The 12352-nt window shown below is 37.3% G+C and overlaps 1 protein-coding gene across 1 annotated transcript in view; it reads left to right on the top strand.

Annotated features, from left to right (window-relative positions):
* Positions 1-12352, top strand: part of LOC103506874 — a gene marked incomplete at its 3' end in the record, with an annotated part of 106217 nt that overhangs the window by 83468 nt on the left and 10397 nt on the right. The window contains 23 exon segments of the mRNA XM_026821856.1: positions 239-742; positions 889-1230; positions 2452-2781; positions 2922-3239; positions 3610-3757; positions 3806-3815; positions 4224-4361; positions 4412-4421; positions 4424-4750; positions 4961-4998; positions 5577-5716; positions 5757-6331; positions 6660-6995; positions 7235-7849; positions 8018-8209; positions 8384-8722; positions 8881-9002; positions 9005-9458; positions 9461-9742; positions 9809-10189; positions 10536-10742; positions 10988-11071; positions 11401-11859. Of these exon segments, the coding sequence (XP_026677657.1) occupies positions 239-742; positions 889-1230; positions 2452-2781; positions 2922-3239; positions 3610-3757; positions 3806-3815; positions 4224-4361; positions 4412-4421; positions 4424-4750; positions 4961-4998; positions 5577-5716; positions 5757-6331; positions 6660-6995; positions 7235-7849; positions 8018-8209; positions 8384-8722; positions 8881-9002; positions 9005-9458; positions 9461-9742; positions 9809-10189; positions 10536-10742; positions 10988-11071; positions 11401-11859 (6351 nt within the window).

Here is a 12352-nt window from a genome sequence, read left to right as displayed (position 1 = left end):
TGTACAATTTAAAATATTTCAAAAATCCATTTTAATAATATTGCATTTTTTTCCGTGGCAGTTGTATATATCTTTAATTTTGTTTTCATCTTGCCTCGTAAGTAATGGTATCACTTAATTTCTTATCATACATTCTCAATTTGTACAATTTAAAATATTTCAAAAATCCATTTTAATAATAATATTGCATTTTTTTCCGTGGCAGCTGTATATCTTTAATTTTGTTTTCATCTTGCAGCTCGTCCACCACCACAAGAAGATATCGATTGTCCACGAAACAAAGCCTGTATTAGAAACAAATGTAGAAATCCATGTACACCTGGAACTTGTGGTGAAGGCGCAATATGTGATGTTGTAAATCATGCTGTCATGTGTTCTTGTCCTCCTGGAACCACAGGAAGTCCATTTGTTCAATGTAAACCTATCCAAAATGAACCTGTGTACACAAACCCATGTCAACCATCACCTTGTGGACCGAACAGTCAATGCCGTGAAGTCAATCATCAAGCTGTGTGTTCATGTCTACCCAATTACTTCGGTAGTCCTCCAGCTTGTAGACCAGAATGTACAGTCAATTCTGATTGTCCACTTGACAAGGCTTGTGTTAATCAGAAATGTGTAGACCCATGTCCTGGATCTTGTGGTCAGAATGCCAACTGCAGAGTTATCAACCATAGTCCTGTGTGCTCCTGCAAACCTGGCTTTACTGGAGAACCGCGAATCAGATGTAATAGAATACCTCGTAAGTGTTAATTTTTGTGTCAAAACTATCTCAACTCATACTGTATATTTGTTTTAAATCAGGATCCAAAATTTTATATCTCTAATAACAGTTCTGCCTAAGGAGCAAATCCATTCCAAAACTTACTTGAAAACTTTCATTTCCAGCTCCACCGCCACCTCAAGAAGATGTTCCTGAACCTCCTACGAACCCATGTTATCCTTCACCTTGTGGACCTTATTCTGAATGTAGAAATATCAATGGTGGACCATCTTGTTCATGTAGACCTGGCTACATTGGATCTCCACCAAACTGTAGACCAGAATGTGTGATGAATTCGGAATGTCCAAGTCACGAAGCTTGTATCAGTGAGAAATGTCAGGACCCATGTCCAGGATCTTGTGGTTACAATGCTGAATGCAAAGTTATCAATCACAATCCAATATGTTCTTGTTCTCAAGGATATATTGGTGATGGTTTTAGTGGGTGTTATCCCAAGCCACCTGAAGGTGAGTTCTGTGATTTATTTCGTCACTTTCCTTATTCTGTCAAAACTTGATGTTCTTATTTTGAAACGATGTATTTGTTAGGTTTGTGGATGTATACCTGCCGCATTTGTTTGAATATTTCAGTTTTGAAATTTTGATTATCAGAATGTGAATGACTAAAATAAATTTAAATCAAAGCTTGCAATTGGGCATGTCTACAAAATTGGTAAACTCATCAACCAATCAAGTATGAATATAAGTGAGGATATCGATACAAGGAGACTGTTTGTATGACTCTTGAAGATTTTTTATAGGTACTCGGAAGAAAATTATGTAGATGAGAATTAAAAGGATATTCCTATAACTTTGTTTTGTAAACAAATTTTGGACCAATCGCGGCATAGCATTCATGTGTTCCATGAAATGAACTCTCGGAAGTGTAAACTTATTTACCTGCTCTTTTACCTTTTTCCCATCTATCTCCTTTCGGTTAAATAGTCCAAAATATGTTCTGCTTTGTAATTTCTATTCTATGCAATATTTTCCATCATTTTCATTTTATGAATCACCATAACTTCCATTTCCATCATTTCGCTTCAATTAGGACATAACTAGATTCAGTTAGAAAAGAACCAGCTTCAGTTAAAGAATAACAAGCATCTGACTAGAAAATAACAAGCTTGAAATTAGACTTTAACAAGCTTCAGATTAGAAAATAACAAGCTTAGAAAAAATATGAAGCTCCTGCTACATATAACCCATAACAAATGATAAATTAACACGTTTCAGTAGAGCATACTAAAACTAGAGCATTCATGCCTACTAAAGCATTCTCATTCATTCCTCTACTAAAAATATTTATACAGTAGTTAATCTAATCATTTTTCGACAAAATAACAAAATAGAAAAAAAAAAAAAATTAACTCGCATAGGTTTGTGAATTAATGTTGACAAATTAAATGGTAAGTGCCTAGCTCCATTTTTAATAAGACTTCTTGAGAGTTCCATATAATGTGCTGTGATATTTTCCATATAAGATCTGTTGAAATCAGTCAGACTGACGTCAAGCATTCTCATTCATTCCTCTACTAAAAATATTTATACAGTAGTTAATCTAATCATTTTTCGACAAAATAACAAAATAGAAAAAAAAAATAACTCGCATAGGTTTGTGAATTAATGTTATTATAATTTCTATGTGGATCATTTTGCATTTCCAACACAATTTTTTCGACTTTACAGCCATTGAACCAGTACCAATTCAAGAGGACACATGCAACTGTGTACCGAATGCAGAATGTAGAGATGGAATATGTGTATGTCTGCCAGAATTCTATGGAGATGGTTATGTATCCTGCAGACCTGAATGTGTTCTCAACAGTGATTGTCCAAGCAACAAAGCTTGTATCAGAAACAAATGTAAAAATCCATGTGTTTCTGGAACTTGTGGTGAAGGTGCCAATTGTGACGTTATAAATCATGCTGTGATGTGTACTTGTCCTCCTGGAACCACAGGAAGTCCATTTGTTCAATGTAAACCAATACAAAATGAACCTGTGTACACGAACCCATGTCAACCATCACCTTGTGGACCGAACAGTCAATGTCGTGAAGTCAATAAGCAAGCTGTATGTTCATGTCTGCCAAATTACTTCGGTACTCCTCCAGCATGTAGACCAGAATGTACCGTCCATTTATACAATGTCAACCAGTTCAAAATGAACCTGTGTACACAAACCCATGTCAACCATCACCTTGTGGACCAAACAGTCAATGTCGTGAAGTCAACAAGCAAGCTGTATGTTCATGTCTGCCGAATTACTTCGGTAGTCCTCCTTCCTGTAGACCAGAATGCACGGTCAACACTGATTGTCCATTGAACAAAGCGTGCGTTAATCAGAAATGTGTTGACCCTTGTCCTGGATCTTGTGGTCAAAATGCCAACTGCAGAGTTATCAATCACAGTCCGATTTGTTCCTGCAAGCCTGGTTTTACTGGTCAACCAAAAATACGCTGCTCAAGAATACCTGGTAAGTTATTACACTTAATGGTCTTAAATTTTTTACTCAAATCCCTGCTCTCCTCTTTAGTAAGCAAAGGCCTTTGTTAAAATTCCAACTGATATTCTTGATTCATTACATCAGAGTTATCAATCACAGTCCGATTTGTTCCTGCAAGCCTGGTTTTACTGGTCAACCAAAAATACGCTGCTCAAGAATACCTGGTAAGTGTAATATTAATGGTCTTAAAGTTTTTACTCAAATCCCTGCTCTCCTCTTTAATAATTGTTAAAATTCCAACTGATATTCTTGATTCATTACATTATTATGGGTACATATTTCGTTTTGTTATCGTTATAATTATTGTCATAATTTTTATTATTCTTTATTTATATTTCAGCTTCATCTCCACCTCCACAAGAAGATGAAATCATTACAAATCCATGTTACCCATCACCTTGTGGACCTTATTCACAATGTAGAGATATTGGAGGATCACCTTCATGCTCTTGCTTACCAAACTATATCGGAGCTCCACCAAACCTGACGTCAATATGAGCTACATGACAGCTTGACAACATATTCTCTTGCAACAGAAGAATAAAAGTAAGAACAATTCACTTGTTGCCGTATTTTGCAATTTAGGCTGTCTTATAAAAAACATTTATCCGTCGTGTATAGGTTCATGGAATATGCCACTTAATGAACCCTACTTTGGTTATTGTTTCTTACTTGACTCTTGTTTCATTTTCTAGCAATTGAGCCCGTACCAGTTCAAGAAGATACATGCAACTGTGTGCCCCTGACGTCAATATGAGCTACATGACAGCTTGACAACATATTCTCTTGCAACAGAAGAATAAAAGTAAGAACAATTCACTTGTTGCCGTCTTTTGCAATTTAGGCTGTCTTATAAAAAACATTTATCCGTCGTGTATAGGTTCATGGAATATGCCACTTAATGAAACCTACTTTGGTTATTGTTTCTTACTTGACTCTTGTTTCATTTTCTAGCGATTGAACCCGTACCAGTTCAAGAAGATACGTGCAACTGTGTGCCCAATGCAGAATGTAAAGATGGTGTATGTGTATGTCTACCTGATTACTACGGAGATGGTTATGTATCGTGCAGACCAGAATGTGTTCTCAACAGTGATTGTCCGAGCAACAAAGCCTGCTATTATTCTTTATTTATATTTCAGCTTCATCTCCACCTCCACAAGAAGATGAAATCATTACAAATCCATGTTACCCATCACCTTGTGGTCCTTATTCACAATGTAGAGATATTGGAGGATCACCTTCATGCTCTTGCTTACCAAACTATTTCGGAGCTCCACCAAATTGTAGGCCCGAATGCACATCCAACGCTGAATGTTCTAATGAAAGAGCCTGTATTAACGAGAAATGTCAGGACCCATGTCCAGGATCTTGTGGTTACAATGCTGAATGTAAAGTTATCAATCATACTCCGATATGTACTTGTCCTCAAGGATATGTTGGAGATGCTTTCAGCGGATGCTATCCTAAACCACCTGAACGTGAGTATCATTAATTTCCTACTCATTCTCAGCTACCTCTTGTGTAAAGTACGCACATTCATCAGCGATCTATTTATCAATCAACTACTTCAATGTTGTAAATGAATGTCACAAGTGTGATTTTACCCTAGTATTGTTCTTTAAAAAAGTAGAAGTAAGGCCCATACAATTAACAATGTATAATAATTACATTTCTTTTTTGTTTTGCAGCTGAACAACCAGTTATTCAAGAGGACACAACCAGAAGTGTGTAGATCCATGTCCAGGAACTTGCGGCCAAAATGCAAACTGTAAAGTTCAGAATCATAATCCGATCTGTAATTGCAAGCCTGGATACACTGGGGATCCTAGGATCTACTGTAACAAAATACCTCGTAAGTGAAAAAATAATACTAATCCAAATTTTCAGATAGTAGAACTTGCGATACAGATCTTCATTAGATATGAAAACTTCCAATATCAGAGTCAATATTGTCGTTACAAAACTGACGGCATACTTTTGCAAAATATGAAATTCCCGATAAAGTTCTATTAATTTGAAATTAACATGATAGTGGTGTAGCTAGAAAAATTAATCACCGCATGTCGAGTTATCAATCATACTCCGATATGTACTTGTCCTCAAGGATATGTTGGAGATGCTTTCAGCGGATGTTATCCTAAACCACCTGAACGTGAGTATAATTAATTTCCTACTCTTTCTCAGCTACCTCTTGTGTAAAGTACGCACATTCATCAGCGATCTATTTATCAATCAACTACTTCAATGTTGTAAGTGAATAACACAAGTGTGATTCTACCCTAGTATTGTTCTTTAAAAAAGTAGAAGAAGAAATGTGTAGACCCATGTCCTGGATCTTGTGGTCAGAATGCCAACTGTAGAGTTATCAATCACAGTCCTGTGTGCTCCTGCAAACCCGGATTTACTGGAGAACCAAGAATACGATGTAATAAAATACCTCGTAAGTAAAGCTTTCATTTCATTTTCTCAAAATCGCAACGTAAGTTCTCATTCGTGATTATGAGATGGTGTATGTGTATGTCTACCTGATTATTATGGAGATGGTTATGTATCCTGCAGACCTGAATGTGTTCTCAACAGTGATTGTCCCAGTAATAAAGCTTGTATCAGAAACAAATGTAAAAATCCATGTGTTCCTGGAACTTGTGGAGAAGGTGCTATTTGCAATGTTGAAAACCATGCTGTTATGTGTACTTGTCCTCCTGGAACCACAGGAAGTCCATTTATTCAATGTAAACCAGTTCAAAATGAACCTGTGTACACAAACCCGTGTCAGCCATCACCCTGTGGACCTAACAGTCAATGCCGAGAAATAAACAGTCAAGCAGTGTGCTCTTGTCTGCCAAACTACTTCGGTAGTCCGCCAGCTTGTAGACCTGAATGTACAGTTAATTCAGATTGCTTGCAAAGTAAAGCCTGCTTCAATCAGAAATGTGTGGATCCATGCCCTGGAACTTGTGGACAAAATGCAAACTGCAGAGTTATCAACCATAGTCCGATCTGTACATGCAAACCTGGATTTACTGGGGACGCTTTGGTCTACTGTAACCGAATACCTCGTGAGTATTAATGATTTACTCTTGTTATTACTATCTTCCTATCTTCTCTACGGACAAACTGTGTATTTTAAGAGCATTGGAAGACATTCCATTCTGATTCCGTTGATTTCGATTATCCGATCTTTCCCAGCAGTACAACTCTTTTTTTTTTTTCTTCTTTTTTTTCGCAAACTCATCATAGACAAACTGTGTATTTTAAGAGCATTGGAAGACATTCCATTCTGATTCCGTTGATTTCGATTATCCGATCTTTCCCAGCAGTACAACTTTTTTTTTTTCGCAAAATCCTCATCATCTCGTTTCATTTTGAAATTTTCTCTCCTTTCAGCCTCTCGACCTCTTGAATCTCCTCCGGAGTATGTAAATCCATGTGTTCCATCCCCTTGTGGACCTTACGCTCAATGTAGAGACATCAATGGATCTCCATCATGTTCTTGCTTACCAAACTACATTGGTGCCCCACCAAACTGCAGACCTGAATGTGTTCAGAATTCTGAATGTCCACATGACAAAGCTTGCATTAACGAGAAATGTGCTGATCCATGTCTTGGTTCTTGTGGATATGGTGCTGTCTGTACAGTGATCAATCATAGTCCAATATGTACATGTCCTGAAGGATTTATCGGAGATGCGTTCAGTTCCTGCTATCCCAAACCTCCAGAACGTAAGTTTGGCATTAACTTTATTATTGTATCAATTAAATAATTATTTCAACATTATATTCTACCGACAATCTGGCAAACATTTCACTTAAGTGGGTCGATATTTCTTTTGCGATCGTTTCAAGTCACCTAAACGTTATCACCTAAAATGTTGATATTATTCGTGATTTTTTTTTTTGCATTCAGTTAGCAATCTCGATCATTGAGTAGATCCTTATTTTTCTCTTCTTATCTTTTACAGCTATTGAACCAGTTATTCAAGAAGACACATGTAACTGTGTACCAAACGCAGAATGTAGAGATGGTGTATGCTTGTGTCTACCTGATTACTATGGAGATGGTTATGTATCCTGCAGACCAGAATGTGTTCAGAACTCAGATTGTCCACGAAACAAAGCCTGTATTAGAAACAAATGTAAAAACCCATGTACACCTGGAACTTGTGGTGAAGGAGCAATATGTGATGTTGTAAATCATGCTGTTTCGTGCACATGTCCACCGGGAACTACTGGAAGTCCATTTGTTCAATGCAAAACTATTCAATATGAGCCTGTGTACACAAACCCATGTCAACCATCACCTTGTGGACCAAACAGTCAATGCCGTGAAGTCAATCATCAAGCTGTGTGTTCATGTCTACCCAATTACTTCGGTAGTCCTCCAGCTTGTAGACCAGAATGTACAGTCAATTCTGATTGTCCACTTGACAAGGCTTGTGTTAATCAGAAATGTGTAGACCCATGTCCTGGATCTTGTGGTCAGAATGCCAACTGTAGAGTTATCAATCACAGTCCTGTGTGCTCCTGCAAACCTGGATTTACTGGAGAACCAAGAATACGATGTAATAAAATACCTCGTAAGTAAAGCTTTCATTTCGTTTTCTCAAGATCGCGACGTAAGTTCTCATTCGTGATTATTCAGAATGCAAATAAAAAAGCTGGTGATATTTTTTGCAATGTTTAATGCGCTCTTCTTATCGCATTTTTTAAGTTATAGTTTTCATATCGATATTTCTGTGTTACAGCTCGTCCACCACCACAAGAAGATGTTCCAGAACCTGTTAACCCATGTTATCCATCACCTTGTGGACCATATTCACAATGTAGAGATATTGGTGGATCACCATCATGCTCTTGTTTACCAAACTATATTGGATCTCCACCAAATTGCAGACCTGAATGTGTGATGAATTCGGAATGTCCAAGTCATGAAGCTTGTATCAACGAAGAGTATTTTGACCTAATAATATCAAGAAATTTTTGCTGGTAAGCCAATGGGGAAGTGTTAGCTTTTTTACAAGAGCTCAATTGAAAGTTTTGCAATGTTTAATGCGCTCTTCTTATCGCATTTTATAAGTTAAAGTTTTGATATTGATATTTCTGTGTTACAGCTCGTCCACCACCACAAGAAGATGTTCCAGAACCTGTCAACCCATGTTATCCATCACCTTGTGGACCATATTCACAATGTAGAGATATCGGTGGATCACCATCATGCTCTTGTTTACCAAACTATATTGGATCTCCACCAAACTGTAGACCAGAATGTGTAATGAATTCGGAATGTCCAAGTCATGAAGCTTGTATCAATGAGAAATGTCAAGACCCATGTCCAGGATCTTGTGGTTACAATGCTGAATGTAAAGTTATCAATCATACTCCGATATGTACTTGTCCTCAAGGATTTATTGGAGATGCCTTCAGCGGATGTTATCCTAAACCACCTGAACGTAAGTATAATTATGTACCTAGGTCTCATTACTTAACTAATTTTTCATTGAAAATAAATGGCAGGAAATCTTATTGGAGAAAATTGAATTAGAAAATTTAAAAACGAGGAGCAGGAATAAGAACCCAATTCCTTTTTTTATTTTGTTTCTGATTTTAGCTGAACAACCAGTTATTCAAGAAGACACCTGCAACTGTGTACCAAATGCAGAATGTAGAGATGGTGTATGTGTATGTCTACCAGATTACTACGGAGATGGTTATGTATCCTGCAGACCTTTTTAGCTGAACAACCAGTTATTCAAGAAGACACCTGCAACTGTGTACCAAATGCAGAATGTAGAGATGGTGTATGTGTATGTCTACCTGATTACTACGGAGATGGTTACGTATCCTGCAGACCAGAATGTGTTCTCAATAATGACTGTCCAAGCAACAAAGCTTGTATCCGAAACAAATGTAAAAATCCATGTGTTCCTGGAACTTGTGGCCAAGGTGCAGTTTGTGATGTTATCAATCATGCTGTTATGTGTACTTGTCCTCCTGGAACCACAGGAAGTCCATTTGTTCAATGTAAACCAATACAAAATGAACCTGTGTACACAAACCCATGTCAACCATCACCTTGTGGACCTAACAGTCAATGCCGTGAAGTCAATAAACAAGCTGTATGTTCATGTCTGCCAAATTACTTCGGTAGTCCTCCAGCATGTAGACCAGAATGTACTGTCAACTCTGAACTACTGGAAGTCCATTTGTTCAATGCAAAACTATTCAATATGAGCCTGTGTACACAAACCCATGTCAACCATCACCTTGTGGACCTAACAGTCAATGCCGTGAAGTCAACAAACAATCTGTGTGTTCATGTCTGCCTAATTACTTCGGTAGTCCTCCAGCTTGTAGACCAGAATGTACTGTCAATTCTGATTGTCCACTTGACAAGGCTTGTGTTAATCAGAAATGTGTAGACCCATGTCCTGGATCTTGTGGTCAGAATGCCAACTGCAGAGTTATCAACCATAGTCCTGTGTGCTCCTGCAAACCTGGCTTTACTGGAGAACCGCGAATCAGATGTAATAGAATACATGCTGTTATGTGTACTTGTCCTCCTGGAACCACAGGAAGTCCATTTGTTCAATGTAAACCAATACAAAATGAACCTGTGTACACAAATCCATGTCAACCATCACCTTGTGGACCAAACAGTCAATGCCGTGAAGTCAATAAACAAGCTGTATGTTCATGTCTGCCGAATTACTTCGGTAGTCCTCCAGCTTGTAGACCAGAATGTACTGTCAATTCAGATTGTCCTCTGAATAAAGCTTGTCAGAATCAAAAATGTGTGGATCCATGTCCTGGAACTTGTGGTCAAAATGCGAATTGCAAAGTTATCAATCACAGTCCAATTTGCACATGTAAACCTGGTTACACCGGAGATGCATTATCCTATTGCAACAGAATACCTCGTAAGTGTTTTTCATTTTTTAGAATGTTCTTGAGTTACACATTTTTATAGAAAACGAATTTTATTGAAGAAAAGTTGTTATTTCGTATTTTTTTCGCTTCCAATTAAAACTATATTTTTCTTTCCCTCCAGCTCCACCACCTCCACAAGAACCAATTTGCACATGTAAACCTGGTTACACCGGAGATGCATTATCCTATTGCAACAGAATACCTCGTAAGTGTTTTTCATTTTTTAGAAAGTTCTTGAGTTAGACATTTTTATAGAAGACGAATTTTATTGAAGAAAAGTTGTTATTTCGTATTTTTTTCGCTTCCCATTAAAACTATATTTTTCTTTCCCTCCAGCTCCACCACCTCCACAAGACGATGTCCCAGAACCCGTCAATCCATGTTATCCCTCGCCTTGTGGACTTTATTCAGAATGTAGGAATGTCAATGGAGCTCCATCGTGCTCATGTTTGATAAACTATATCGGATCTCCACCAAACTGTAGACCTGAATGTATTCAGAATTCGTTGTTGCTTGGACAATCACTGTTGAGAACACATTCAGGTCTGCAGGATACATAACCATCTCCATAGAATTCTGGCAGACATACACATACTCCATCTCTACATTCTGCATTCGGTACACAGTTGCACGTGTCCTCTTGAATTGGTACTGGTTCAATGGCTGTAAAGTCGAAAAAATTGTGTTGGAAATGCAAAATGATCCACATAGAAATTATAAATTGCAATCTATCCATAATTCATTTCATACCAGACTCGTCGGATCTACTACATGTTGATGTATAATAATTATCAATCATAGTCCAATATGTACTTGTCCTGAAGGATACATTGGAGATGCGTTTAGTTCCTGCTATCCAAAACCTCCAGAACGTAAGTTTCCTTAGTTTTTATTTTAAAGTACCATTTTCATACTATTTCTCATTATAAAATGTAAAATACAAGAACTCATGTAAAGCCCGATTCCATTAATTTACTGATATTAAGGAGAACGCGTAAGATTTACCCATTTCATATTCTAGCTATCCAAAACCTCCAGAACGTAAGTTTCCTTAGTTTTTATTTTAAAGTACCATTTTCATACTATTTCTCATTATAAAATGTAAAATGCAAGAACTCATGTAAAGCCCGATTCCATTAATTTAATGATATTAAAGGAGAACGCGTAAGATTTACCCATTTCATATTTTCTCATGTTACAGCTGTGCAACCAGTAATCCAAGAAGACACATGCAATTGTGTTCCAAATGCAGAATGTAGAGATGGTGTATGTGTGTGTCTACCTGATTACTATGGAGATGGTTATGTATCCTGCAGACCTGAGTGTGTCTTGAATAACGACTGTCCAAGAAACAAAGCTTGTATTAAATACAAATGTAAAAACCCATGTGTTTCAGCTGTGCAACCAGTAATCCAAGAAGACACATGCAATTGTGTTCCAAATGCAGAATGTAGAGATGGTGTATGTGTGTGTCTACCTGAGTACTATGGAGATGGTTATGTATCCTGCAGACCTGAATGTGTCTTGAATAACGACTGTCCAAGAAACAAAGCTTGCATTAAATACAAATGTAAAAACCCATGTGTTCATCCAATATGTTCTTGTCCTCAAGGATATATTGGTGATGGTTTTAATGGATGCTATCCTAAGCCACCCGAAGGTATGTTTTGTAAAAAATTTCAAAGTTATTTGCACCATGTGTTATCTTGTACAGGTTTAAGTCCAGGAACCTCGGTCTTTTGTCATTCATATGTGTATGGTTAAACTGTTCTTTACATGTATTCGGTTTCGAATCAACCTGTGTACACAAACCCATGTCAACCATCACCTTGTGGACCAAACAGTCAATGCCGTGAAGTCAACAAGCAAGCTGTATGTTCATGTCTGCCAAATTACTTCGGTAGTCCTCCTTCCTGTAGACCAGAATGCACGGTCAACACTGATTGTCCTTTTTTTTAATTTAATAAAGCATTTATTTATACAAATGTACGTTTGCTTATGTTACAATGTTACAAATACAATATAAAATTACAAACATAGTTAATGCGAAGTGCAACAACTGAAACGTGACAGAGGTGGGATTTTGGTATTCCTCCCGATAACAAGTAGGAGAATAACATATGAGTGTAGAAGAAGAAGAAGAAGAGGAGAAG

Source organism: Diaphorina citri, unplaced genomic scaffold (genome assembly GCF_000475195.1).
Source record: "Diaphorina citri unplaced genomic scaffold, Diaci psyllid genome assembly version 1.1 scaffold269, whole genome shotgun sequence".
NCBI classification, from domain to species: Eukaryota; Metazoa; Arthropoda; class Insecta; order Hemiptera; family Psyllidae; genus Diaphorina; species Diaphorina citri.
The sequence above is the reverse complement of the archived record's forward strand: the minus strand, read 5'-3'. Positions and strand labels throughout refer to the sequence as shown.